Below are 26,899 nucleotides of genomic sequence, written 5' to 3' on the forward strand. Positions count from 1 at the left end.
TGCTGTGACAACCGCTTGGCCGGCAACGACTCTCTTGCACTACAGCATAGACCACAGCCATGACAACACAACCCAAGAAACGCTATGCCCTCGTCGGCACCGGCGGCCGCTCCTACTTCTTCTACTCGGCCATCGCAACAACCTACTCATCCACCTCGTGCATCGTCGGCTTCTGCGACACAAACCAAACCCGCCTCAATTACGCCCTCTCCCGGCTCACCTCCCTCGGCCACCCCCCGGTCCCTCTCTACCTTGCCTCCGACTACGACAGGCTCATCACCGAAACCAAACCAGACGAAGTCATCGTCACAACCGTCGACCGCACCCACCACATCTACATCATCCGCGCCCTCCAACTAGGCTGCAATGTCGTCTCGGAGAAACCAATGACCATCGACGCCCCTCGGTGTCAGGCCATTTTCGACGCTGTCAACGAGACCAAAAGAAACGTCAGAGTCACCTTCAACTACCGCTACGCACCCCACAACACCAAAATCTACGAGCTCTTACACTCCGGCGCCATCGGCCAGGTGACCTCAGTCCACTTCGAATGGCTGTTGAACACCTCCCACGGGGCAGACTATTTCCGCCGCTGGCACCGCGACAAGCGCAACAGCGGAGGGCTACTGGTCCACAAATCCACTCACCACTTCGACCTCGTCAACTTCTGGCTCAAGACAAGACCTCTCTCCGTTTACGCGCAGGCAGACCTCAAGTTTTACGGCAAAGAAAACGCCGAGCTGAGGGGCGTGACCAAGTTTTATGACCGAGTCAGGGGCAACGAGGAGGGAAACGCAAGAGATGACCCGTTTGCGCTGGACTGCAGCAAGGTCGAGACGTTGAAGAGTTTGTATCTTGATGCTGAGCACGAGGATGGTTATTTTCGGGATCAGTCCGTTTTTGGAGATGGCATCAGCATAGAGGATACGATGAATCTGCTGGTTAGGTACAAAAATGGGGCGGTCATGACGTATTCTTTGACGGCATACGCGCCGTGGGAGGGGCTGAGGGTTAATTTCAATGGGACCAAGGGACGGATAGAGATGGAGGTGGTGGAGAATAGTTATGTCAATTCGGGAGGGGATCAGTCATTGGAGGGGTGTTTGGAACGGAGCACCATCTTGCTGAGGCCGTTGTTTGAACCGCCTGGGGAGGTGGAGATTGGGGAGGCAAAAGGGGCGCATGGGGGAGGGGATAATGTCTTGTTGCAGGATTTGTTTGGGGAGCCGGTGTCGGATGAGTACATGAGGGCTGCCAGCCACGTGGATGGAGCGGCGAGTATCTTGACGGGGATTGCGGCGAATAGGTCTATTGCTACGGGGCAGGTGGTGTTTGTGGACGATATTCTGAAGGTGCCTGATAACTAGAGGAGATACAATCCCAGCATAGCTGCCATCATGACCAATCCGAAGCTGTTCAATCCAACACGTTCACCGTTATTTGTGGTTGTGGTAGCACCGGCGGCGGTTCCAGTTCTGCTGGATGTCGGGGCACCGGTGATGGAAGAGCTTCCGTGGGCAGAAATGGGCATGGTGCTGAGGTCAGGCTCAGTTGTGGTGGTTGTCAGGGTGGCAGAGCCATCATGAGCTGTGATCAACATGGTATTGAGATCGGGGTCTGTGTATGTCGACATGTAGGCGGTGTCGGTCTCCCAGCATGCCCACCCAACCATGGCGAGCGAGGCACATCGTTGGGTTGATGCACAACAATCGGTATCTAGGCACCGCGTATGTTAACACCGGAAACTATATTGTATTAGGAATTCAACACTCACCGCACGGTGTGTCGCCCGCATCAGCGCAGACGACACGCGGGAGAAGCCTCCCGTGGCCGAGCTGCGCGTTGTCCGGTTGAGCCGAGACTGTCGACGTCATGGTCAACATGGCCGTGACGGCCAACTGAAGGCTGGAAGAGATCATGATGCCGACAGCAAAATGTTTGGTCTAGACTCTCATTGCCAATGTTCCTCCCCCTCTTCCCGGGGTCGACAGCCATTTTAACAACCACAGGCCTGGCCAAAGTGTTGTTGACCAGCTGTCGTGGCTGTGGGTTCTTCCCTCAGCCGCAAGCCTCCATTCCCAAACCACTCCCTCTGTATGGATAGTTCCCAATTCCAGCCACCGCAAGCGTTGTCACTCACAACGTTGTCCATCGGCCATTCGACCACATCGCCAAGCGGCTGCGAGATCTCCGCACAGGGGTCCAGAATTCACCGACGGCTTCCTCGCCGCATTTCGGAACGATCCTGCTCGAAAACATAATCCTCTTGCAGCATTCCCATTGGTACTGCCGAGAAGGAATCTCACGTCAATCGGCCAATGCGGCAACCTAAATGTCACCCTTCGGGAACTCCCGCACATCTCTCTGTGCCCCGCAAAGCTTGTATACAAAAAGGTCCCAGACAGCCGCCTCCGAACGTCTTTGTGTCCCCCCGACGTGCACTTCCTCGAGATCTTAACCTTGCATCAGCCGCAACCCACTCATCACCACCACAACCATGGTCCTCCTCTCCAACCTCCTTACCCTCCTCGTCTCCCTAATCCACATTTACATCCTCCTCCTCGAAACAACCCTCTGGACACATCCCGCCTACGGCCGCAAGATATTCCGGATGACAGAGGAATTCGCACAGCAGACAAGATTGTTGGCGGTGAATCAGGGGGTCTATAACGGGTTTTTGGCACTGGGCCTGCTCTGGGGGATATGGCATCCTGTGCCGATGGTCGGGCAGCAGGTCAAGTTGTTTTTCCTCGGTTGTGTCTCTTTTGCTGGCGGGGCTGGGGCGTTGACTGTGGGGAGGAGGGTTTTTTGGGTGCAAAGTGTGCCTGCGATGGTGGCGGGGATTGCGGTTGTGGCTTGGGGGTAGGAGGGTGGTGGTCACCGTGGTTGGAAGTTTAGGGACCAGATTGGGGACATTTTCGCGATTGGAGGCTTGCAGAATTCTGGTAACTTGTTCTTGGTATCTGAATCACACTGATGGTCTTCTTTTGGAGCTGAGCTTGGCCGTTATGACAGCATCTCCTCCTGACGTGACCTCTTGACACGAATTCCGGTGACCACGCGTCGTGTGCTGCGCTCATGGTCATCCCCAGTCTGTCGCCCACCTCGCTGCATGATAGCAGCGTAGCGGCTGGAACGCCTGTTGGCGGCGAAGGACGTGAGTCGGAAGCGGCGCAGTCCCGCTCCGAGGTCTTTGTTGGCGCGGACTTCGCCGTGTTCAAGCAGCCTTTTTTCTAGAGCAACTGCCAGGAGGGCGCTTATGAGTTTTTTTTTCCCTTCTTGAATTTACCGCTCATCCCAGCTGCGACACCCAAACGTCGCTTTGCTTGCCCTTCATCGCCCCGGCTGGTCCCGAGGGCCTATATCCGTGTTCCTGCATCGAGACGGCGTCGAGTTCGGGACTTGGCCAGGCAGTGTTGACGGTTGTTTCCAGAGGGCAGTAGACTTGCGCGCAGCTTTCATCGCCGTCTAGCTGAGACCTGTGCTCCGTAAAAGTCATCGCACCAAACGACCTGCCGAACGACCTTCCCATCGTTGCCCTCGCTCCTGACGACACCTTGGTGCTCGGGGGAGTCCTGATCTTCCTCCAAATCACAGCCAGTGCCGGCATGCAACTGACGATAACTCCGACGGTGATTTCGGCAATGGCGGTTGACCACAAGGGCACCCCGTACGTATCGTTGAGCTCCTTGTAATACCAAACCACTCGGTAGTGAAGTGTCAGGATACTCGAGATCAGCCCAAAGAGCCCAACCAAAAACATTGCGGATACGGCCAGCTTGCGCTTCAAGGGAAGCCTCAGGCTCCAAACTGCCGGCAGCGGCAGAATTATCATGCCCACATCGACGATGACAGACCCAATACCCATGACGAGCCAATAGAGCCGACCTTTGAAGCACCGAGGCTGAGAAAAGGCCATGAGATAGCTGAAAACGTCTTGGCCGGTCGTTGGCGAGCAGTTGACCGCCGTAGCGATGGCTACCGAAAACTGAAAGGCGAATAGGAGCACGATGCTGATCGTCGTTGCCATTCTCATCCATCGAAGAACGCTGAAGATGTTGTAGTAGAGAAGAAGGACCGAGCATTTAACGAAGAACTGCGCCATGGGCGTGATTACTTGGAACAAATGGGCAGACACGAGGTGGATCTTTTTGAAGTCTCCCAGTCGGACATTCCAGGTCTGTATCGCGTAAGGACTCTTGCCTGTCATTGCTATAGACGAAGAAATTGTCAGCACGGTCGTTTTGACTTGGTGAGGCACAAGACCTACCGCATATGGTTATCGTCACCGCAGCGAGGCTGGTGACGAGGCCTGTATAGAACACCAGCTCGTGGATGCGGTTCGCCCGTTGGCCCAACCATGTTGTCGAAAAGATTCGGGCGGCCGTAAAAGCGAGCATAAGTGCTGTGCAGAATCCATCGAGGACAAAAATTTGCCAAGCATCCGACGTCGGATTGTCAAGGTTTGCTGTCACCCCAGGCGGCGGTGCTGCCATCGGGAAGTCAGCGGCGAGTGCCATGATTTCTGGGGTCATCTTTGACGTGTCCATCGTGACGGTTGAGCCTTTTGGCCAACTTCAAGTTGTCGTGAACTGTTCGCCGCAAACCAGAGCGTCAGCAGGGCAAATCCGGAGGAGGAGAACAACCATCTTTTAGATGCCTACTCAATTGTTCGGGTTGGCCTCCGACGCGGTGAGTTACATCGCTTCAGGCAGAGTGAAGCACTGCCAACGACCAACGCCCTTTTTGGTGATAACATTCTTTAGTAAGGTTGCGATGGGGCACAGAGCAAGAGTTGGGCAATGGTCGCCGGGCATGGCCCAATGAAAAGTTGGCTGCAGATGGAGACCGGATGGCAGTGCCTCACAGGAGCATAGGGTGCAGAGCCAACAGGCACCCCTTGCCCTATAGCGCGTCACCATAACAAGGCCAGACATTGCCAACCGCATTACACTCAGTTCAGGGGGATAAGAGTCAGCCCCCAACTCCACCACTAACAAGCGCTGAGGCTGGGGAATGAACCTCACTGGTGGCCGCCAACAGCACCTTCGAGCCCGAGGATGAGTCGAGTATGATAGATGTATGGATGTTACGAGTGGCCCTCGGTCAGCCAATGGCTGTGGTTTTCTGGCTCAACTTTTCCCAACTTTGAAGGCATGGCGGTCTTATGAATATGAAAAGGGAGCGCTTGGCCTTGGCAATGTACTGAGTATGTATGTCACTGCATTCGGTGCAGAATCGGTGACTCTTAGACACGCCAGCCACTCTGTCTGATGTTGAGAACGTTCCGTGAGAGGTGACATCTACTTGAATCTTGAACGTGTATTTGAAACTCGCCATTGATATGAACATTGTTGCATCTTTCACGATGTCCCCTCGCACCGTAACGATCCCGCGTGTCCACCAAGACCGTGGCAAGAGTTTGTGCTACATGGAAACATGAAAACATAAATGAGACGGCTGGCACACTTTAAGCTGTCTAAGCCTTCTCACGACTCAAGGATATATATCACCTACCAAACCACCTAGTACCGTACCTACCTGGTGTTCATCATACCCGTGCTTTATCGCCAGCTCTAACAGCTTCCACGCCCATTACGACATTCTAACCTCATCGTTATACTCTAAGCACTATCGACCCACTACACCACTTCCGCTGCTTCACTACACCTTCACCATGCCCTGTGACAAGAAAGACGACGAGCCTAAGGAGGACAACAAGGTGGAGGACAAGGCCGACACAATCACCAAGGACAAGGAGAAGACTTCGGACAGCCCCCCTGCCGTCCCCAAGATGATGGGAACTTGCCGAAAATGCAAGATTCCTTGCTTTGAGCCCGATCAGCTTTGTCACCGCCAAAAGCCTAAGTGGGTACCGTTGTAAGTTACCCTGACCGTAGATGTGCTGACACTTGGAAACAAAGAGACTCGGTGTGTTCCTTTGGTGACCTGCAAAATTCGAGGTTTACGAACAGCGCATCTTCATACAATAGACACAGTTGTGCTTAGTTACCTGAGAGTCGAGGGAGTCAGTTCTCACCTCAGACTTTCTCATTCTTGCCCAACCTCGGATATATCGCATTCTCTGGCATGTAAGCCTCTTCGTTCTGGAAGCCCCAACAGAAAGAAAAGACGGGCTTTGTTCGTTTGACGATCGAATCTTTGCCTTCAGCACAGAGTTACATATACGTAGCACGATAGCCACTGGAACCCAAGTGACTCAACATCAAGCCATGAGATTTCTGGAGACATATCGCTCACCTTCGGTGTACGTATGGGGACAGGATCTCGAGGTAGAGTTTGATCCGTTCTTTTTCTCCAAAACAATAAATATCTGCTAAATGGCCGTCAAGGTTCACGGGTGGCACTGAAATCTCAAGAAACGCTACTTAAAGCTGCCTGAATAGCCCCAGACTCAGGTATCTGTGTACAATGCCAACAAGGTGCTGTAGTGCCCAGGGACATATGTAGCACTTGGCGTTGTCGATACGTCCGATACTTTTGCGATACTCTAGCGAACACCCCGATGCAAGTACACTTGAAAGGTCTTGTCAGGTTTTACAACATTAGTTCTGGACACGAGGACCACCCCTGATGAGGACAGAACGGCAGAAGCTTGTCCTACACGGAGGATGGACAGTTAAGGCACGATACCTAGCCAGGTCTACCTGAGGCCTCTCAAACATTCACAACGACTTCCCAATCTTCTCGAAAGGTGTTTAGTTCCTATCAACAAGTATCTTCTTTACAATCGCAGCATGTGCAATCGACCCAAAACACTGCAGGAGACTGCCGCCATGATGGCCGCGTACGATCGGGAGCAGGCCTACAAAGCCAGACACGAGGGGATGGCCGGGGACAAGACCGACGCAACAGCAAACAGCGATGCCAAACCTTCAGAGACTTCTATTGCCGGCCCCAAACGCGAAGGGGCAGAACCTGAGAGCATTTGTCCATGTTGTAAGGCGAATTGTCCCAACTGGGCTTATAGGAAGCAGTGAAGGCCCCTGTTGATAGTGGGGCTGAAAATGGTGAAGGCTTGACTTGAACGGAAAAGCTAATTTGTCATTTGGGGATTTTCGACTACTGTTTTGATGAGAATACACGTATTTGGTTGCAGGGTATTTCGAGCCAGAAATAGAAGATTGTTCATTTTGGTCAAGCCTAGAGACGGTGATTGCGACTGACAGCGTGTACTCTCTTCGTTGTTTGATGATGGTGGCCAACAATGATTATAAGCTACACAGGTAGGTATGCAAGGTAGAAGGCAGTTGGCTGTATCGATTCCTGCATACCGGTCTAATAATTCGACTAGCAACAATGGTAAAACCTCAAACTACGCCTCCACTGCTGTCCCCAGGCTGAGCATCTGCAGCAAGTTCGTTCTGCAAGCGCCCTTGCCCCAACCCGCCTGGTATTTGCGGCCACTGTTTGGCCGGTTTGACGAAGTAAACGACAACTACCGGGTCATTATTGGGATGCACTGAGGGATAAAACGGGAAGGTTGGGACACTCATAGGGGGGGAATGACAATGAGAAGGGAGTGCCAGTGGTAGTCGACTATTACTTGATCTATGACTTTTGGTTCACGAACAAAACCTGGTAGATGAACAGCCTTCCTGCCGTGACGTGCCAGGAGCTGTCACCCCGGTCTTTACCCCAATTGAAGACATAGAAGTGCACGATGATATGGGCAAGTAACTGAATAGTGGCGAAAAATGCGCGAGAAGTTTGGTGATCCCTGCTTACCTTTTATACTGAAAGGTGTGGTGTTTGTTGATGGTTTGCAGTTTGTTGGTTGCAGGAGTGGTACCTACTAGTAGTAACTACAATAAATCCGGGCTTTCGCCCAGTTCTTTACCGCTTGCAAATTTGGGCCGTTTAGTGAAGACCACTTCAAGTTTGCCACATTTCTCTTGACTCGAAGCAAAAGTCCAAGTCTTTCTCCACAGATCGCTCACCGCTTGTATCTTCTCTGCGAGACCGTATCCTTGACTACGCCTTGCTTCATCCACAACGCACCCCGACCATCCTGTCAACAAGTCGCAGCGGAATAAGAACTCAACCCGGCTGGATCACCTGGACCTCATCAGTACGTAGGTGCGTCCCTAGCCATTTCTACACCATCACTGTAGAACGCTTATCGCGCGTGTTTCATGTCAGGGCGGCCCGGATGTCAAAGGAATAACGCGCCTATCTATGTCCAACTTAAGAATCCGCGCTCGTTTCTTTGTGACCCCTCAGGGGCGTGCCTGGCCTCTGCCGAGATATAGATAGAACAAAGCCAACAATTTGGCTTCAAAGAACGGCCGGGCTCATACCCATCGGCAAATATTGGAATTCAGTGTCACGGGGAGAAGGATCATCGTCATAATAAAGAGATCAATAGACTACATTCCCTGAGCGATGGGTCTCACCTGCGTTGCCTTGCGGGCTGGAACAGTGCCTTTGTCGGAGAGCTATTTCAACCTATTCATATAAGGCCGGCCCGGCGCTCTTCTCATCCGAAGACCATCTTTTGACTTCTCTTGTCATCTCTGTCCGCTTCCAAAAAAGAAACCATGAGAATTCCATCCGCCATCGCTGCCATCCTAGTGGCCGTTGCCTCCTTCTCCCTCGCTGGTGCCGTCCCCGTCGTTAGCGACGTCGAAGCCCGCGAGGCTGACCCATGGGGCCCGGTCTGCTTTTATGTTGCTAGGCAGCCCAAGATGCCTTGCACCTACTGGAAGCAAAAGAGACAGGACACGCCGGTCATCACTAAGATGGGTCCCGGTCACGTCTATGTCCCACCTCTCCGATTCGGCGGTCTTGGTCACGTCTCTGTTGCTCCTCTCCCTGCGACCAGGGTTCAGGTCATCCCCATTGAGGACCCGACTCCGGCCCCGGCACCGACTGGCAAGCTTCAGGTCATTCCTATTGAGAAGAGAGCCCCTGAGCCAACGTTCGTAACCACCTTTACCGTTCCTCTTCTTACCAATCTGCTGACACCGGGTGTTACAGTCAGGCCCACATTTAAGACGACGATCACCATCTCGCCAGAGGCCACCTCCACCAGGCTGTCAACTATGACGCCTATCAAAGTGATCACCGTCACCCAGACAATTAGGCCGACTAGCCCTATTCCAACGTTCACCATCCCATCCACTGCACCGCCAAGATCGAGCCCAACGTTCACCATTACATCCATTCCCACACCTGCTGAGCCGACCTCGGAGAAACCTACCAACATCGATTTGACCTCCACCTTCCAGCCTCCGCCTACCCTGGAGGTACCAACCAGCATCGATCCGACTTCCATATTCAAGCCAAGTCCACCCCCAAGTCCAACTTTGACTTCCAGCCTGAACTTGGGTCCTCTGGTACCTCCCACCATAACCCCAACGCCATCCCCAACACCCATCGCAATCCCCACCGAGGGATCGGAATTCAGTTCTCAACTCACCTTTCCACTACTTCCTCCCGTTACTGCTCGCGCGTTACATCCTTCCCACAAGGAGGTGATCATCGAGCTGAAGCCGGATGTTTAAACCAGTCTTTTCCTTTCTTTGCAGATATAGTAATCCAAAAAAGATGAATACAAGAATGACTTCAACCAATCTTCGTGACATCCCTCCCTATTCATCCCCAAAGTCCTCTGTAACCATCCTAAAGACCTTATCCCCCTTATCAACCCTCACCACCCACCTCCATCCCTCCTCCACTCCCTCCCTCCTCTTGATATCAACCTCAACATCCCTATCAGGAGCCATAATCTGCCCCGCAGCCCCCGTATTCCAACTGGTAGGCGCCTCCCACCCTTTTTCCTTGTCCACCGGCTCCATCTCCAACCTCGCGACAAAAACCGCCACCACAGCCAAAATCTCATTCGTAGCAAAGTGCCTTCCGGGGCAAAGCGTCTTGCCTCCTCCAAAGGTCCTAAAACAACTCTCCTTCGGGCGAGAAGATTTGTTTTCGGGCAGGAACCTCTCCGGGACAAAATCATTGACGTTCTCCCCCCAGAGCTTCGGGTCAGAGTGAACTACCCTAGTGGGCATCTGGATGAGCGCGCCTTTCTTGAGCAGATACCCGTCCAGGTACGTGTCCTGCGTTACTTCCCTCACTGGCGTGCCCATCCCCACATAACGAAGTGTTTCCTGGTAGGAGGAGAGCAGCAGAGGGCAGTTGGCTTTCAACGTGACAATGTTGATTGTCCTTGTGACCGTCCCGTCCTCGCCACGAGCAGTCTCAATGCACGCCTCCACTTCAGCCCGGATGGACGCCAAAAGGGCAGGGTTGGCGTGGACGTAGAACAAGGTCCAAAAGGCAGCGGGGATGGTGTTGACCATGATGGCGATCGTGCCCCCGATTTCAATCTTGGCGATGTCCTCGACGGGGAGCTTATTCCGTGTGGCGACACCGTAGCGGAGGCGGGTGAGGAGGGAGGCCGACTCCTGTCCGTTGGAGGTGTAGTATTTGTAAAAGGCTTGGGAGACCTTGGCTCGGGCGGCGATGGCTTTGCGGGCGAAGAGGATGGGGAGGATGTTGATTATGATGGGCATGATGCCTTGCTCAAATTCCCAGAAGGCGTCGGCGATCGACTGGTCGTTGTAGGGGTTCATAGGGCCGTAGACAGCTCTGGTCGTGGCCGAGGTGAGGGTTGTGCGAAGCCAGGAGTAGAGTTTTATGCGTTTTGTTTGGCCAATGGGGGGTTCGAGCAAGTCGAGAGAGCTGGAGACTTCACGTAACATGTCGCGGTTCATCTCGTCAATGTTGGATGGTTTGGTTCCTTCTCTCAAAGCGATGTGGCTTTCGTGAGCAACGCCGTGGTCACCGTCATCGCCGTAGACGTTGTGCTGTAAGATGGCGTCTGATTCCTTGCTGCTGCCGGCTATGATGCTTGAGAATTTCATGAGGATGGGGTCGATGGAGAAGGCTCGGTGCTGCCTTTGTATCGACTGGATCAAGTCTGGACTTGAAACGACGTACATCTTCTGTCCTGGGAGCGGCACAGTGAAGATTGGCGCTCCAGTTGCTGCATAGACATCAGAGTAATAGTTGTAGGTTCGCCTGTATAACCCAATCATGTGGCTGATGATTGGAATACGCTGAGGAGCGAGTGGAGGTTCGCGCGGGTCGTAGTCGAGGAGCTTGCGAATGGCCAAGTACCCCAGGGTCACAGCCCCGGAGACGGTGGCAAGCCACAGTCTTGGGTCCATCGTAACTGTGATGTTGGCGATGGAGAAGCTTGACAGTGGTGATGTTGATGCGGGGAAAAAAGAGTTTAAATTGACCTTTGTGGGACGTCAGCTCTGTGCCTGAAGCTCTGTTGGCTCTACCCCCCCTGTAGGGCTGTAAGCGTGGCGTTCTTGAACAGGTCTAAGACATCGGCGTTGGTCCAATCGGCAACATGGTAGATAAGCGTTGACGGTGAGCGTCGCCAACAAAGTCGCAACGCATTGTGTGTTGTTTCTCTTGGGAATCCGAGGCTGGGAATGTTGGCTGTTTTATTGGATGTGGAAGGAAGAGTGGAAGCACGAAAACAGAGCCCGGTCCCACGCAAAAGGTCCGCTCGACTTCGATCTATTGGAAAGTTCAGTTAGAAGCACGTCAGAATCTCTAATGCACTTTTACCAACCAACAACAAGCCAGATAATAGATGTCCATTTCGCCACGCCTGCATGAATAACTTGCAAACCACCGTCACGTCTCTTCTCGAAGAATCGTAACTTCGAACCTATCCATGGTCGATGGGACCGGAAGGCGATCGACTCAACTTTCTCTCCCACTCTCAGATTTCAATGGCAGCCACCTCAGTCCCGTTCCCAAACCGTCTTGGAGGGTGATCGCAAGCTTCTTCTCTTTGCACCCTTTCAAATGTCTTTTTATTCAAAGTTTGTCTCAGAAGCTTATGCCTGGTGACTTTCAGTTTCCGTTACATCAGAAATCCACTTTCCTGCTGACGAATTGGCGGGGACGGTGATTGCAGGACTTTGTTGTTTTACCCTGGAGAATCACCGGATTGGTGGAAATTGGCGATGCTGGAGCCCCACGACACCCACAAAACACCACGCAAGTCATTGTTCCAGTACCCTGGTATACTTGCCCGACAAGTTATCCGAGGGCGATCACCGTTGGACAGACGCGAGGACGAGAGCACAAAACCGGCCATGGCTTCCAAACATGTCTTCGGAACCACTTCACCTAGCGCGGAGAACACGAGGGCAAGGATCATGGAAAAACACACAAGCGGCCAGGTTTCACCAAGAAAGGATTCTCCGCCTTGCTGGAGCAGGACCAGGCTATCTTGAGTAAGGATATTGCTAACAGGTCGTAGATCGATGATTGGAGTGATCAGCAAATCGTGTATAAATCCTCAGTCATATAACCTTCCGTCCCAAAATGTTGGTTCGCTACTACCAGACCCAGGACCATCCGAGCCTTTCCTGTCAGATCTACCACTCCTTCAAGCGCCTAACTTGACGATATCGAGCCACCATGAAGCTCCTCGGTCTCAGTGTATTTCTCGCTCTGGCACAGGCCACACCTACCCCTACTCTCCCTGAGGAGAATACGGTGAGGCTCGAGAAAAGAGCCAGTATCTCAGAGGCAGCGACTCTGGGATTTGCCTCTTTGAACGGAGGGTCAGTATCATTCCCTTGTCATCTCTCTTTTAATCAAGGCCGACAACTAACAAGCCTTTCCACAGAACGACTGGAGGTGCAGGTGGTACAGTAACGACTGTGTCCACGCTCCCTGAGTTCACCGCCGCTGTTGGCGAGAAGAATACGGCCCCAACCATCGTGGTAATTCGTGGAGTCATCACGGGCAACGAGAAGGTCCGCATTGGGAGCAACAAGAGTATCATTGGCCTGCCCGGTTCTGGCCTGAGGGGCATTGGCTTGCACTTCCGCAGACAAAACAACCTCATCGTGCGCAACATCGTCTCCTCCTTTGTTGTGGCGAGCACCGCTGAGGATGCACTCAAGATCGAGGTCAGCTCCTACCTTTCATTCCTCCTTGCCTGGTAGTAATCGAGCCTACTGACGACCGCCCAACAGGGAAGCACCAACGTCTGGGTCGACCATTGCGAATTCCACTCCACCTTGAACAGCGACAAGGACTTCTATGACGGCGCTGTTGACTCGTCTCACGGCTCCGACTTCATCACCGTCTCCCACACCTACTTCCACGACCACTGGAAGACCTCCCTCGTCGGCCATAGCGACAATAACGGCTCCCAGGATAAAGGTAAGCTGCGCATTACGTACGCCAACAACTATTGGAAGAACGTGAATTCACGTGCACCGCTTCTCCGCTTCGGAACGGCCCACATCTACAACTCTTTCTACGAGAACATGAGCTCGGCGGTCAATACCCGAATGGGCGCTCAGGCGCTAGTTCAGAGCAACGTCTTCCGTAATGTTACGGCTGCCGTCGTCAGCCAGGATTCCAAGGAGGTCGGGTTTGCGGTTCTGGAGGGCAATGAGCTTGGTGGCGGCCTTGCCAATGCCCCGGCTGGGAACTTGGGGTCGAGCAGCATTCCCTATTCTTTTTCTCTGCTGGGTGCGGGTGCGGTGCCGTCGAGGGTGCCTGCTGAGGCTGGTGCTATTCTCAAGTTCTGAGTGTCGGTCTTGTGTTGCGGACACATGAACATCATATCATACATGTAAATATGCGCAACCTTTGATATACCTATCTTCATCTCATCCTGGCTTTGGCCGACATGTGGCCGTCTTCTCGGAACTCTTTCGGCATGTTCGGTGCTTATCATCTCGCCTTGTACCACTTCTTTGGTAAGTCAAGGGCTTGACCCGCTGAGTACGCTCGGCTTCTTCGGTAAGCCCGGGGCTTATCGGCTCGCTGAGGAGGACTTATTCGTTAAGTCCAGTGTTTATCTCATAATCTGCGGTGAGCGCCTGACACTACCGTTTACAAGCGGCTACCTCAAAACCGTAGAGACTTCAAACAGGAATCCTGCTCTTTCAAACGGATAGCAAAGCGCAAGACTTCGGATTCTACTCACCTAAGATACCTATCTTGGACAATCACTACCTCGGTCCAACTCTGACCGGGCACCGTTGCGTACTCAGCAATCCCCGTGGTGGCTTCGGTGGCTTGGATTTGGGTCATTCGTGCTTGCAGTTGCCTTAGTAAGAGCACCCAGTCAGCGTCTTGTGATGACTCGATCCACACCACACGTCATTGTTTTTGCTCGGAGTTGTCGTCCTCGTCGCTTTGGCTTCCGTCTGGGGGGCAGAAACACATTCAACTTGATCAAGTTAAAAAACATGGAAAAGAAAACTATAAGAAGCTGAGCTGCCGTACAACCTGCCTCATCATGGAAAACATCAGGTTGAATCAGCACATTGAAACAGAACACATCATACAACTCAAACAAGGACAATATGAGTTCCCTTCTCTCGATCGCCTTGATGGCCTTTCTCGCTGTCACCTCAACGGCGTCACCCCTAGCGGCGAACTCGAAACCGTCCACGACCGCCGCCTCGGTCCCCATATATACACCCCTTACCCCAGCCGAGATCAAGGCCCTGCAGACTGAGCTACTCCTCGCCCCCTCGTACAAGGACAAGGAGAAGGTCCTCTTCCCCCCCAACAACGGCGGCAGCGCCAACAACGTCTCCTTCCAGTTCGTCCCCAGCAACGGCCCAGCCCCCCAAGACGGCAGCGTCATCGTCGGCAGCGTCGACTCCATCCCAGGCCTGATCGGCACCAACGTTGCCGCAGCCATCGGCTTCATCGGCCCCTGCGGCCTCAACGTCCCCCACCTCCACCCCCGCGGGAACGAGTTCCTGACCGTGGTCAGTGGCACCCTCATCGGGGCCTTTCTCCTCGAGCCGGACGGGCCGTTCGTCGGGGACGTCCCCCAGGTCGCGATGACGCTGAGCAACTACACCGGCATGCTGTTCCCGCAGGGGCACACGCACTGGCAGTTCAACCCGACGTGCGAGCAGGCTGTGTTTTCGGCCGCGTTTGACAGCAATGATGAGGGACGGTTTCAGGTTGCCCAGACCTTTTTCTCGTCCATGCCTGATAATGTGCTCACGGCGAGCTTGGGGAATCCTACGTTTTTGGGACCGAAGCAGCTGGATCAGCTGAGGGGGATTATCCCTAGTGCTTTTGTTGTCATGGTGGATAGTTGTGCCAAGGCTTGTGGGATCAAGACTGCTTAGGTGGTTGGTCACTGGCTACCTCAGCTAGGTAGGGGGTTCCGTGGGTGGATGGGAGACTCCAGGATGGCGGCTGGGATTTTTTCAGAGGGAGGGAGTTTCGATTGGGGGCATACATGTAGTTAGTGTTGGCTAGTTCTGCTTGGGTTGACGAAGGGAAATGCAGGTGGTGTGGGTGCAGACTGTGGTGTGTTTGGATTATATTCGTTGTTGTCACATAGATATTCCGTAGCAAGCTTCTGGACCGTTTCTCGATTTCCTTCTATTGCCAATGGTTATGAAACCCCATCCCTAGTCTAAAAATGAACCCTAAAGACACCGGCTCGAACCAGCTCTTGTTCACCCAGTCATGCTCTGCCGAACAGGGGGCCTGCATACAGCATTGAGTGCCAGAGACACCATAACCGCCATGTGCGCGCATCCTCGCGAGCCTCCCTCTTTGTCAGCACCCTCCAGGCGATGAACCCGCTCAGGCCAACCGGCAAGGCATAGCTGCGCCATGTAAGCTGCCAAAAGGAGGCGCAGGCGCAGGACCAGAACAAGACGCAGAAGGCCAGCGCCAAGCGCGCCACCCCGTCCCCAAAAAGGAGAGGGACGGTCTTCCGGCTGCGCTGGCGATCACCTTCCTGGTCCTTGAGATCCTGTATGTGCATCGTGGTGAGGATAACGGCGCTGATCAACGCCGTCCACGTGTGACCGCGATGAGTGACGCTGTTGTGGGGACCGATGGCCAGCCGGAGCGAAGCCAGGTTGAAAAGACCATATGATGTGGCTAAGATGGCATCACGGAAGACTGAGTCGCCGGCTCTGAGGTCATTGTAGTACCAGCTAAAAAGCTGGATCAGGAGGCCCTCATTCCAGACATTGAAGCTGTAGTTCAGCCACAGTGCCACCGGAAGGAGGCAGACGAGTGCTTGGCGAGTCTTCTCCGGGGTGATCTTGCCCGATGGGATCGGACGCCACGGTTTGTTTGCACGGTCTTCAGCAATCGACTCGGGCGATCGTTGGTTCGCAAGGTTAAAGATCAAGAGGTTATAGGCGTTGAACAGGAGGACTGTGGGGTAACGCTTGAGGATGTCAACGGGTGACGGATCTGGTCCGGCGACGAGTCCAGCAGAGCTCCCAGCCGCCGCTCCTATGAGGCCAAATATCGTGTTGGGAACAGCAAAAGTGAGAAAGTCACTCTCGACAAATTCCCAAAAGATTCGGGACCACCAGGTCAGAGAAGAGACGAGGGACCGAGCCGGCGACGACATCCTCCGGGGGAAAGACTGGCAAGAACGTCGGATCTGTAATAGGAAGGCAAAGTCGCCGGACGGTCGTCAATGAAACCAAACTCTCATGACCCCATCTGCCGTATTTATATACCTTGGCTTATTTACGAGATTCGCAAAACTAGGTCGGTAGGTAACCCATCACTTATCCACCGAGGGAAGGTGATGGCGGTGCGCACGGCCGGCAGCGCATTCCTTGCGGCATAACGGTTACGCTGCGGCGTGGCAGAGATAACATGGGCGTTGGTTATGTTGGTGCTGATCCCCCCCTGAACGGTTGTAACCTATCAGAGAATAAATACTGGCCACCGAAAAACGGCTCCATCAGACCCCCTCCAGGCCTCTCGAACCTGTCATCCCGCACAAGTCCCTTCAAGTTCATGTCGTTCGAGAACTCCTAACCTGCCGTGCACCTCACGCACCTCTCCACTGCGCTTCCAGTCTGAGCACTTTTGCACTAGTCCGTTCTCACCATGATTAGAGGTTCTCAAAGCTATTCTCTGCTGGGATGGATCATCTCCTTCATCATCATTTGTAGCATATTCGTCTTGCTGCGCTTCTGGTCCTCGAGGATTCAGAAGAGAAAGTTTTATGCAGATGACTTCCTGGTGCTGCTTGCGCATGTATGTGACATCACGCATTCAAGTCCGAACTTGTCTCTCTTGTACATACCTACTGACACCGCCGACCGCAGATTGCCATGATTGCAATGGCCGGTGTTACGATATGGGGCATCGTCAATGGTCTCGGGAATCCGGCGACGGAACTGAGCATCGATGAGTTCAAGGTCATGGCACAGGTACTCGTCGGCGCGTCCGTCACCTGGACTGTGTCGACAACCGTCGTCAAAATGGCCGTTCTATGGCTGTACACGAGAATCTTCGACGTCGTCATCTTCAGACGCATCGCATATGGCCTGATCGGGGTGTGTGCCTGCTACGGTGTCGCCTTTGAGATCGTCTTCATCACGCGGTGCAACCCGGTGTCGCAGGAATGGGATCCGGTGCCGTGGGGTAGCTGCAAGGACCCCAAGGAGACGCAACTGGCGTCAAACTCGATCAATCTCGTTCTCGACGTTGCCATTGTCGTCTTGCCAATGATCCCTCTGTGGTCACTCCAGATGGCACTGACCAAAAAGCTCGTCATCACGGGCATGTTTGGCTTTGGTTTCGCGTAAGTCCTGGCAGCTTGCATTTCAAGAGGATAACACGCTTACCAACATACCTATCAGCACCGTAGCCGTAATGCTCTACAGAGTCTACGTGACAGTCCACGCCAACCCGGATCCCGCCCTCGCCCTCGCCGACGTCGGTCTTCTTAGCTTCATCGAGCTCTGGCTCGGCATCATCGTCGCCTGCGTGCCCACCACCGCTCCTGTCTTCAGGACCTACGTCAAGCCGACGCTCTTCAAAGCGCTCAGCCAGTTCTGCGGATACTCGAGAAAGACAATCTCCAACCCGATCGAGACGACCGGCGGGTCAGGCAAAGCCTCCGGCGGCCGTTCTGGCCACCACCACAACTTCCGAAGCAACCGTGACTACGCCGAGCTCTCGATCGCATCCACCTTTGACAGCCGCCGGTCCTCTGACATTTCCCTTGTGCCCCCTTCCGGCGCCAAAACTCGGACTCACTGCGGTCCCGGTGGGGTGGTTGGATCCCCTGGGCTCCAAGGGGGGGTCTACGTGGAGCAGCAGTTTCACGTGCAGGAGCTCGGAAATAACAATCGCATTCGGTGAAAATGAAAAGAATAGAACTGGACCGAAATGTCCAAATTGGAGATAGCTGGCGAACATGAGCGTAAGATATTGCCATATTGAGAAGGAGAGCATCGCGTGACTGGCTGCCCGATTCTCGAAAATGGTGTAAAGGCGTGGCACGGCGCGCCCCATGCCGCAGCGGCCCTTCCAGTGTTAAACGGCTGATTGGGGAGGAAGAGACCAATTCCGTGACTGTGCCTCAGAAAGTCTCCCGCAAACATTCCCAACTCTTTTCCAAGACAACTGAATGTGATCCCGTGCCCGAGGGTTGCATTCTGCAGTCAGATCACGACATTAATATATGAGGTTGGTTGTCGGTGAGCTGTATACACAACAGCCTAGCTTATCAGCGTGATTGTTTATCTACCGTAAGGATGCAGTGAATGGTTCGCATAGATTCAATTGAGGCCCAAGAGGATCGGATCGGGGAGTTGGACGACGTTGGTCTGGTAAACGCTACAAGCGCCACCCACTTGCACCACCTGCCGTGCGTAAAACTGAATGGTACGTACGCACAATGAATGCCGCGCTACGGATCACTTACCATACGATGGAAGCCATTCTCAGGGTCCTGATGGGCCGCAGTGGGACAGGATCCACATGCAATAGAAGGTCCAACGGTGTGGCTGGAATGGACGGGGCTTGGGACTAATGGAGAGCATCGTAATTTGGCAAGGGATCGTCGTGATTCGGATAAAGCTCTTTCCTATTTGGACTGACACAATAGGCGTCCTTTTCATTTCCGCGATTGGGGCGTTGGGAGCATGAATGTTGGTGATAGAACCATACATCGAGCCGATCCTTTGATGCATACACTTTAAGCCCAGGCACCCAACGGCAGAAAGAAGATAGCCATGAGTGTGGCGCGGCATGACGCTGACTGATGATTGTTGATATCTCGCTCCGGAAACAATCAAGGAAGGCATGTTAACCTGGGTGGCTACGATAAACCCGCCGAAGGAACGCTGACCAGAACTGGGCCTGCCCCACAAGGCGGTCTCTGGTAAAAGAACGAGTGTAAGGCAGATGTACTTACGACCGTGCCTGTACATGACTCAAAATGATCTTCCAAGAGCCAAACGGGCTGTCTTCATGACAGGAGTACCATATTCTCCATAGACACCAGGCCTTTTATAGTTCTCCGGTCCATGAGAGAAGCCTACTCTTCCTACCAAGCTCCTGGACGCAACGCGTGGCAACTCTGCACAAAGCTTTCATCTCACACCATCATGCTCGTCCATAACCTGGCCAGCCAGGAGTTCCTCTGGGCCGGTGGAGCTCTTTCGGGAGTTGCAATCCACCTAACACTCTTCATCCGTGGCGAGTGGCATGTTCACGCTCCAGAAATCCTCTGTGCCTACGGCGCCCTCGTCGCTGTCTCAACCCTGGCCGGAATCCTCTATGAAGCCTCAATCATCGGGCAGGCACTCGCCTGCCACTTGCTAGGTCTGACTGCCAGCATCATCACCTATCGCATCTTCTTTCATCGCTTGACCCGTGCCGGGTTCCCGGGACCGTTTTGGGCCCGCTTCACAAAGCTGGGTCATGTGTGGTACTCTCGACACTCCAAGAACAACCTGTACCTGCATGAGCTGAATGCAAAGTATGGGGACGTTGTGAGGACTGGTATCAAGAAGCCCCCTTTTCAGAAGTAAAACACCATCTAATGTTTTTCGTTTGTCTCAGGCCCTGCCGAGGTCACGGTATTCCTCCCTGAGGCTCCCGACGTCATGACAAGCCGCCACTCCAACTGCGTCAAAGCTGAATTCTACGATCTGATCTGGCCTGAAATGGCACTGTTCGCTGCACGGGACAGAAGTGTCCATTCGAGGCGGCGGCGAGACTGGCAGCCTGCTTTCTCTCCTCAAGGTTAGTCCTACCCCTTCAAAAAAACAGAATCAATACCTAGCAATCTCGGCTAACTGAACCGCCAAGCTATCAGACATTATGAAGAAAAGGTGCTGTTGCACATCGAAGAGCTAGATCAGCAGCTGGAGTTGAAAGCAAAGAGCGGCGCCGTCGTGAATGTCACCGACTTTTTGCTCTGGTTCACCTTTGATCTGATGGGCGACTTCACCTTCAGCACCCCATTCGGGGTCCTCAAGGGCGAGGACCCGAGATCCCACGAGATGATCCTGCAGATCAAAAACGCCCGGGTGCTCCTCGGTCCCCTGACGCCAGTCCCCTGGCTCCTGCACATCGGCACCAAGTTACTTCCTAGGGTCCTCTGGATCAAGGATTGGTACGAATCAGTCGACTGGTGCCAGGAGCAGATCCAAGCACGCCTAGCCAAGGGGCCGGCGCCGGAGCTACGAGATCTCACGTATTACATCATGGAGAAGGAGAAGGAGAACAAAGTCGATGCTGGGCCTTGGCTCAGGGGGGATAGTCTGCTCGCCGTCTTGGCGGGAAGGTCAGTTTTCCCTCTACCTTTGTGCGCCCAGTGACCGCTGATGCACAGTCAAATAGTGAGCCAACCGCGCAAGCCCTCGCCGCGGTCCTCCACGAGCTGGTGCTGCACCCAGAGCACATCGACAAGCTCCACGCCGAGCTGGGAGACACATGCCTAACCGACACCAACGCCCTGGCCGAGCTCCCCCATCTCAACGCCGTCATCCAGGAGGCCATGCGCCTCCACCCATTCCTGCCCACCGGCGGAATCCGCAAAACCACCGACACTGGCGTGACCATCCGGGACGTGCACATACCGCCTCACACGACAGTCCTAACTCCTCTTTACACCATCTCCCGGCGTGAGTCTCGGCCCATCCCTCATCTCACCGATATTGAACTAACATTGAAATGTCACCCAGGCGAGGATTGCTTCGAACAGGGCTCCTCCTTCATCCCAGACCGGTGGACCACCCGCCCGGAGATGGTCCGTAACGCGGCCGCCCACGCCCCGTTCAGCTTGGGCAAGTATAACTGCATCGGGCAGCACCTCGCCATGCGAATGATGCGGTACACGCTTGCGCGGGTCATCAAAAAGTACAGGTTTTACCATCCTCCCGGGGTGGACGGGAGCGAGATGGAGGGGGAGAAGGCGGATCGGTTTACGTCTTTTGCTGGGCCGGTGCCGCTTGTTTTTGAGCTTAGATGAGGGTCTGGTGCTGTGGTATGGCGAGGGCAGAGAGATGGATGCCGTGTACCTAGGTAGGTAGCTAAAGGGATTGCATATAACTGAGAATAACACAATTGTATGATTCAGTGTTGCAGCCTCACCACAGTCTGTACCAGTTTACACAGACTAGACAGAGCTTGAACGCGGCAGGAGCTGGCTGGAGCACGCGCCTCCTGCCACCATCGGTGACTGGGAAGGCAGTTGCCGTATTTTCCAAGTACATACTGCACCACGAGTGCCGGGTGTGTTATTGCCGGCGGGTAGGTCTGTGCCTTGCGTAGGGCTGTGGCACACAGCGGACGACCTTTCGGCATGTTCAGCCTGGGGATAGGCGGCTTGGATAGGGGGGTAGGTGCGGGACGTCTCGCGGTTTTCGTAAAACGGATGGTTGGGTGGTTGGGTAGGGCTGAGCCGCATCACGAACGGTGAGGGATGGATACCACAGTTCTGGAAGTGTGGTCTCGATTTGTTTGTTGGTGCACTTCTTGCCCGTCAGCGTCAGGGTAGGTAGCGTTGTGGGGTCATGGACTGCGGAGTGTTGGTGATACAGCAGCAAGGCGGACATCGGTGCAACCAACAAGGCGGGATAGCGAGCCGGATCATCGTGAGTGCGAGCAAGATTGCCTATAACGCCATGACTGGGCAAGGATGCTGCTGCATGGCGTAGGCACGGTGAGCGCATGGAGCGATGTGAAAACAGATATGCACCAATTGAGCGCGGTACTGGGAAGGATTTAATCGCCGAGGCATGTGATAGGCTGAGTAGGTAGAACGAATCAAGCCATCAGCATCACAACGCTGCATGCTCGGCGGCCTGAACAGAACCAACAGACTCTGGTTTACCCCAGAGATCTCTACAGAGGACCTGTCGGGTGTCGCCCGGCTGATAGCACAGGTGGGGATACCCGTGCATCTAAGCAGTCGAAAAAGCGCAGCAACAAACCAACGTGCATAATGAATGTATGTAAGATGCTGCAATCATCAGGAGTAAATCACACAGGGCTTCCAGCATGAAATCAACCAACTCCCTTCTACGCCGTAAACTGACATCAACGTGCCACTTCGGTCGAAAGAGCAAAGGATGCCATGGTCGAGACTCTACCCCCACCTGGATTTAAGAAATAAACCCCCTTACTGGAAAGTCCTGTATCGCCGAGCACTTTTGTCCAACTACGAGACAAGCTGAATCGGACAAGATGACTGAAAGTGTACCGCAGCAGGCCGAGTGCCTCGCCGCAGCGGGACTCCAGAACCGAATCCTTCTTCCCACTTCTCCAGAATATGCATCCCGAATCGAAGCATACTGGAGCAAGAGCTCCCAGCTCAAACCGGCTTGCTTCATACAGCCAACCTCAGCCACCGAGGTCGCCGACGCACTGAAGGCCCTGGTTGCTGCAAAGCAAACCTTCGCCGTCCGCTCCGGGGGGTGCAACTTCTGGCCAAGCAACAACATCGACCATGGCGTCACCATTGATCTTGGTCAGTTGGCCTCGATCAAGTACAACCCCGATGACGAGACAGTGAGCATTGGGCCAGGCGCGCGTTGGGGCCAGGTTTGTTCTTTCTCCTTCTCCCTGCCCTTCATACTCCGTGTGGGATGATGCCAACTTCAGCTGCGGCTAGGTCTATGAATACCTCGCCAAATACGACCGCGCAGTGGCAGGCGGCCGTGAAGCTAGAGTGGGCGTGGGCGGACTACTCCTCGGCGGCGGTAACACTCTCTTCACGGGGCGTCGCGGTTTTGCCTGCGACAATGTGATTGAGTACGAAGTCGTCCTGGCCAACGGAAGCATCGTCAAAGCCACCGCCAGCGGCGAGTACAGCGATCTTTTCAGGGCGCTCAAGGGCGGCGGCAATAACTTTGGTATTGTCACCTCCTACACCATGCCCGCAATCCCATGCGCTTCCATCTGGGGCGGGCTCGTCATACTCCCCCCAGATATCATGCCCGCGGCGGCCGACGCCTTTGTCGATTTCACTAGCAACCTGGAAAAGGATCCAGACAGTAACTTGATCCTCATGATTGCCCATCTCGAGCCCAAGCCGGGCACCGTCATTGCCGGCTTGTACGCGAACGTGGCGGGTGTCGAGAAGCCGCCAATCTTCGACAAGTTCCTCACGTTCCCCGAGTTGTTCACGACATACAAGAAGACCACCCTCGTTGAATGTCTGAATGCAACGGCCCAAGGGACAGGCTATCAGTAAGCCCACTTTCGTCTTCGTTACAAGGCAGTCCGGTAACTGATGTACATCGGTGCTAATCATCATCCACAGCGGCGTCTGGTTTGCCTCCTCCTTTGCCAACAACCCGGCCATCCTCCGACGGGCCGCAGAACTACACCAGGAGCTGGCGGCTGAGTTTGAGGCGCACATCACCGACCAGGACTTCCAGACCCAGTGCATCTTCCAGCCGCTGCCGCGCGCCTTCGCGCAGAACTCGGTCAAGTTGGGGGGCAACATGTTAGGGTTGGAACGTAACAAGGTCGATGGTGTGCTTTGGAGCGCACATATCATGGTTCGGACAGCGGAGCAGGAGGCGTGGGCCTACCCGCGTGTGCGCGCTTATGTCGAGAAGGTGCGCGCTTACGCCGCTGAGGTCGACGGGCTCCTCCCCTGGATCACGGCCAACTACGCAAACCCGGAACAACCGGTGCTGGAGAGCTACGGACCGGAAAATGTTGCGCGGATCCGGGAGGTTGCGAAGAAGTATGATGCCGATGGTGTTTTTCAGACCTTGTGTCCCGGGGGTTTCAAGATTTCCAAAGTGGAGGGGTAGAAGACGCGCCTAAGACTTTGAGTTCTACGCAACGATCAGACAGCAAAACAGAATACATGAAGATGAATCCGATCTATCTGTCCGTTTTTATTACTCAGTCCTCCTGATACATAGGCTGTTGGTCAACTTTGCTGGGGGCTGGTGCAACCTCAAGCTTTGAACAGGTCTCATTGACAGACCTCGGCACACACCACGCTACCTGGTAATTATTCTTGCACAACACTCCTTTTTTGCCCGCATATGCTGACCCAGAACAGCTGAAATACATACCTACCTACATTGCCCGAGGTACCTTACCCAAGAGGTTTATGGTGGGAGAGAATACTCCACACCACTTTTCTACAAAAGAGTTGATCAAAACGGCATCTGGGCCCCATCCGTATTGTCGTGCGGTGGTCATGACGGCACAGGCTCTGTGACTTGTAATATCAAGGTGGACGTGACGGTCGGCTTGAGCTTTGATGAAGAGCCAACTGGTTGTGGGACAACGAGAGTGCGTCCCGGATGACTTGATACACGCATTTTGTCCTATGACTATCCCCTGGTGACCAGTATAAAAAAGTCCTTGATCTCTCTCGAGTAGTCATGACCCAAGTAGTCAACCTGAAATTTTGATAGGTATTGATTGCTCTTATGACATTGAGTAATCATGACATTATCCGTGGCAAGACTGGCCGAGGTTGGATCACTTTATCTAGACCAACATGTTTACTTCAGTCTTAACCAGGAGACAGACAGCTGATAGCAGTTGGCAAAGCGTCATCAGTTGAGCCTGCAACACTGCGATCTGAGTACCCAGTAACATGAAACCCAGAGTGGAGTCTGTGCGGCTCTGTAAGGTCATCTGGGCGCCTGGCATGGGTCATTTCGTAGTTAGATTTCAAGTACTGTGTTACTGGCGTGACGCAGCACAGCCCTTTGAAGATACCGATTGTGTACTGATATATATATATCTGCCTACCTTACCTGCTACTGTGACTCAAACAGTTTTGAGAGCCCAGTTGCAAGCCAGGCTTTTACTAAGGAAATTTATATATCAACCACAAATACAGACGACAACGCGAATCCACCATAGATTACCATGCTGCAAAACAACCGCCCTGTCAAGCGAGACCCCTCGGGCCCCCAACAGCAGCGACACCATCTACAGAACCTGCCTCCAACCTCATGAGCCGGTATCCAAACAGCAGCGACGTCCTCCACCCAACAGTCGACCAGCTCTGAATACGCACACCCAAAGCCTCCAGTCTCAGCCGGATATCAAACAGCAACGAAATTCTCCAGCGAATAGTTCTCCGGCTCCGAAGATAGATACCCAAAACCTCCGGCTTCAGCCAGTAACTACATCCAAACAGCATCGACCTCCTCCACCGAAAAATCCTCCAGCCCCGAAGACAGATACCCAGAACCTCCAGTCCCAGCCGGTACCCAAGCAGCATCGACATCCTCCACCTCCACCAATAAGCCCACCAGCTCCAAAGTCGCATACCCAAAGCGTCAAGCAAGAGCCGCAGATGATGTCGCAAGGAAAATGAAATCCGGTAAGGAGAAAAACACGTTGAATATAAATTTTGCCCAGGGTTTTCGCAGGCAATGACTCAATGAGGGGTGGTAGGGGTCGGCTAGAGGGATGGAAGAATGAGTGTTTGGCTTTTGAATGGCTTCGAAGAAGTGGAAGTTGCTAAGGACAATATGTGCCTACGTACCCATATAGTCACACCCGACAATTTTTTTGGCTCAGTCCGTATTGGTCTCACAAGGTGAGCAAAAGGTGAGCGCAGTGAGCATCACCCTGAGCTGAAGTGGGTCTAAGGACCATTCGGCTATACTTGCCGCAACCAAAACTGATCATGACTTCACTTCCGTTTTCTCCTTGCGCGTTCCAGTAGCCCGTTATCAAACCCACTAGAACCACCATTTGTATTAAAATTGCAACTTTAGACATAGACGAACTTGTTCAATTTTTTTAAAACAGAAGAAGACACTTATGAATTGCCATATTCCTACAATTCAAAAATCACGTAGTTATAGACGGCTAGAATGTGTGTAGCAAACTACCTGTCCGTTGCCCGAGTTTCCATTTTGCCGTCCCATGTACTAGGGAACAGTAGGGGCACCTGGTGGATTAATTCAACAGGCATATACTAGCGTCAAGGGATGAGGGGTGTCAAACTTCAATGGCCATAGATCCATAGCATTATGCAAACGGAGCAGCGGTAAGGCACACCGCCCTAGGCCTACTTCCTTCAGGACCGTGGCGAGCATATTGAGCTAAAAATGTAAGTAAGGGGAAAGGAGGAGGGGCTGAGAGACCCACTCAGAAGGCAGCACTTGCATTCACATCACCAAGGATTCTATTCCTCTCGGTATTGCCGATAACCCTACAACTTCAGACTCTTCATGGAAGGAAAATGGAGCTATCGGGGGTTTAGTCGTATGATTCCTGCCGATGTGGGAACTGATTCCTTCTTGGCGCAGAGGCCGCGGACTTTGAATATGTCAGCTGGTACAGAGCAGGCAGCAGACGTCGGTGAACGCGAGAGTGGCGAAGTCAGGAACGCTCAGGGGCAAGTCGGATGGGGAGAGGAGAAGCGGCAGCAGGTAGCATAGAGGTATGGCTAGAACACGAAGTGGCTGGCTAATGCGCAGGGATACATGGGCTCCTGCTTGAAGGAACGCCGACTAGCGTCCGTAAAATGAAGGCGTCGGGCGGTCTTCACTCAGAGGCAATCTTAGATGGGGACTAGTGGCAAGTTAGACGTAGCTAAAGGAGATAACCCTCATACACGTTGCTATCCGCCAGG

The 26,899-nt window shown here is 53.6% G+C and overlaps 12 protein-coding genes across 12 annotated transcripts; 8 read left to right on the top strand and 4 right to left on the bottom strand.

The window, feature by feature from the left end:
- Positions 1-59: 59 nt before the first annotated feature.
- QC762_501890 (uncharacterized protein) lies at positions 60-1,367 on the top strand (the record flags this gene model as incomplete). The annotated part of the gene is made up of 1 exon (XM_062890612.1): positions 60-1,367. The coding sequence occupies one exon, from the start codon at positions 60-62 to the stop codon at positions 1,365-1,367; it is 1,308 nt and encodes a 435-aa protein (XP_062741554.1).
- Positions 1,296-1,919, bottom strand: QC762_0074600 (uncharacterized protein; the record flags this gene model as incomplete). The annotated part of the gene is made up of 2 exons (XM_062883779.1): positions 1,296-1,716; positions 1,775-1,919. 2 exons carry the CDS (start codon positions 1,917-1,919, stop codon positions 1,364-1,366), a joined length of 498 nt encoding a protein of 165 aa, XP_062741555.1. The 3' UTR covers positions 1,296-1,363.
- A 578-nt stretch (positions 1,920-2,497) lies between these two features.
- QC762_501880 (uncharacterized protein) lies at positions 2,498-2,866 on the top strand (the record flags this gene model as incomplete). Its single annotated transcript, XM_062890611.1, has 1 exon — positions 2,498-2,866. One exon carries the CDS (start codon positions 2,498-2,500, stop codon positions 2,864-2,866), a length of 369 nt encoding a protein of 122 aa, XP_062741556.1.
- A 426-nt stretch (positions 2,867-3,292) lies between these two features.
- On the bottom strand, positions 3,293-4,818 carry QC762_501878 (uncharacterized protein; the record flags this gene model as incomplete). The annotated part of the gene is made up of 2 exons (XM_062890610.1): positions 4,271-4,818; positions 3,293-4,212 (listed from the first exon to the last, which is right to left on the bottom strand). The coding sequence occupies exons 1-2, from the start codon at positions 4,548-4,550 to the stop codon at positions 3,293-3,295; spliced, it is 1,200 nt and encodes a 399-aa protein (XP_062741557.1). The 5' UTR covers positions 4,551-4,818.
- Positions 4,819-8,399: 3,581 nt separating this feature from the next.
- Positions 8,400-9,527, top strand: QC762_501871 (uncharacterized protein; the record flags this gene model as incomplete). The annotated part of the gene is made up of 2 exons (XM_062890608.1): positions 8,400-8,941; positions 9,001-9,527. Exons 1-2 carry the CDS (start codon positions 8,689-8,691, stop codon positions 9,525-9,527), a joined length of 780 nt encoding a protein of 259 aa, XP_062741558.1. The 5' UTR covers positions 8,400-8,688.
- An 87-nt stretch (positions 9,528-9,614) lies between these two features.
- On the bottom strand, positions 9,615-11,195 carry QC762_501870 (uncharacterized protein; the record flags this gene model as incomplete). The annotated part of the gene is made up of 1 exon (XM_062890609.1): positions 9,615-11,195. One exon carries the CDS (start codon positions 11,193-11,195, stop codon positions 9,615-9,617), a length of 1,581 nt encoding a protein of 526 aa, XP_062741559.1.
- A 386-nt stretch (positions 11,196-11,581) lies between these two features.
- On the top strand, positions 11,582-13,790 carry QC762_501860 (uncharacterized protein). Its single transcript, XM_062890607.1, has 3 exons — positions 11,582-12,620; positions 12,686-12,971; positions 13,038-13,790. The coding sequence occupies exons 1-3, from the start codon at positions 12,475-12,477 to the stop codon at positions 13,599-13,601; spliced, it is 996 nt and encodes a 331-aa protein (XP_062741560.1). The 5' UTR covers positions 11,582-12,474; the 3' UTR covers positions 13,602-13,790.
- A 594-nt stretch (positions 13,791-14,384) lies between these two features.
- QC762_501850 (uncharacterized protein) lies at positions 14,385-15,170 on the top strand (the record flags this gene model as incomplete). The annotated part of the gene is made up of 1 exon (XM_062890606.1): positions 14,385-15,170. One exon carries the CDS (start codon positions 14,385-14,387, stop codon positions 15,168-15,170), a length of 786 nt encoding a protein of 261 aa, XP_062741561.1.
- A 344-nt stretch (positions 15,171-15,514) lies between these two features.
- QC762_501840 (uncharacterized protein) lies at positions 15,515-16,423 on the bottom strand (the record flags this gene model as incomplete). Its single annotated transcript, XM_062890605.1, has 1 exon — positions 15,515-16,423. One exon carries the CDS (start codon positions 16,421-16,423, stop codon positions 15,515-15,517), a length of 909 nt encoding a protein of 302 aa, XP_062741562.1.
- A 91-nt stretch (positions 16,424-16,514) lies between these two features.
- On the top strand, positions 16,515-18,229 carry QC762_501830 (uncharacterized protein). The gene is made up of 3 exons (XM_062890604.1): positions 16,515-17,064; positions 17,136-17,614; positions 17,673-18,229. Exons 1-3 carry the CDS (start codon positions 16,915-16,917, stop codon positions 18,175-18,177), a joined length of 1,134 nt encoding a protein of 377 aa, XP_062741563.1. The 5' UTR covers positions 16,515-16,914; the 3' UTR covers positions 18,178-18,229.
- A 1,117-nt stretch (positions 18,230-19,346) lies between these two features.
- Positions 19,347-21,192, top strand: QC762_501827 (uncharacterized protein; the record flags this gene model as incomplete). The annotated part of the gene is made up of 6 exons (XM_062890603.1): positions 19,347-19,824; positions 19,960-20,067; positions 20,140-20,258; positions 20,421-20,586; positions 20,672-20,951; positions 21,012-21,192. The coding sequence occupies 6 exons, from the start codon at positions 19,347-19,349 to the stop codon at positions 21,082-21,084; spliced, it is 1,224 nt and encodes a 407-aa protein (XP_062741564.1). The 3' UTR covers positions 21,085-21,192.
- Positions 21,193-22,306: 1,114 nt separating this feature from the next.
- Positions 22,307-24,168, top strand: QC762_501820 (uncharacterized protein). The gene is made up of 3 exons (XM_062890602.1): positions 22,307-22,872; positions 22,943-23,520; positions 23,594-24,168. Exons 1-3 carry the CDS (start codon positions 22,516-22,518, stop codon positions 24,093-24,095), a joined length of 1,437 nt encoding a protein of 478 aa, XP_062741565.1. The 5' UTR covers positions 22,307-22,515; the 3' UTR covers positions 24,096-24,168.
- The last annotated feature ends 2,731 nt before the right edge of the window (positions 24,169-26,899 follow it).

The sequence above is a fragment of the Podospora pseudocomata genome, chromosome 5 (genome assembly GCF_035222375.1).
Source record: "Podospora pseudocomata strain CBS 415.72m chromosome 5, whole genome shotgun sequence".
NCBI lineage: Eukaryota > Fungi > Ascomycota > Sordariomycetes > Sordariales > Podosporaceae > Podospora > Podospora pseudocomata.

Coding starts and splice junctions, on each gene's coding strand:
- QC762_501860 (XM_062890607.1), top strand. CDS start 12,475: ATGAAGCTCCTCGGTCTCAGTGTATTTCTCGCTCTGGCACAGGCCACA. Junction 12,621..12,685: donor TTTGCCTCTTTGAACGGAGG/GTCAGTATCATT, acceptor GCCTTTCCACAG/AACGACTGGAGGTGCAGGTG. Junction 12,972..13,037: donor AGGATGCACTCAAGATCGAG/GTCAGCTCCTAC, acceptor ACCGCCCAACAG/GGAAGCACCAACGTCTGGGT.
- QC762_501830 (XM_062890604.1), top strand. CDS start 16,915: ATGATTAGAGGTTCTCAAAGCTATTCTCTGCTGGGATGGATCATCTCC. Junction 17,065..17,135: donor TCCTGGTGCTGCTTGCGCAT/GTATGTGACATC, acceptor CGCCGACCGCAG/ATTGCCATGATTGCAATGGC. Junction 17,615..17,672: donor ATGTTTGGCTTTGGTTTCGC/GTAAGTCCTGGC, acceptor CATACCTATCAG/CACCGTAGCCGTAATGCTCT.
- QC762_501820 (XM_062890602.1), top strand. CDS start 22,516: ATGACTGAAAGTGTACCGCAGCAGGCCGAGTGCCTCGCCGCAGCGGGA. Junction 22,873..22,942: donor CAGGCGCGCGTTGGGGCCAG/GTTTGTTCTTTC, acceptor AGCTGCGGCTAG/GTCTATGAATACCTCGCCAA. Junction 23,521..23,593: donor GCCCAAGGGACAGGCTATCA/GTAAGCCCACTT, acceptor CATCATCCACAG/CGGCGTCTGGTTTGCCTCCT.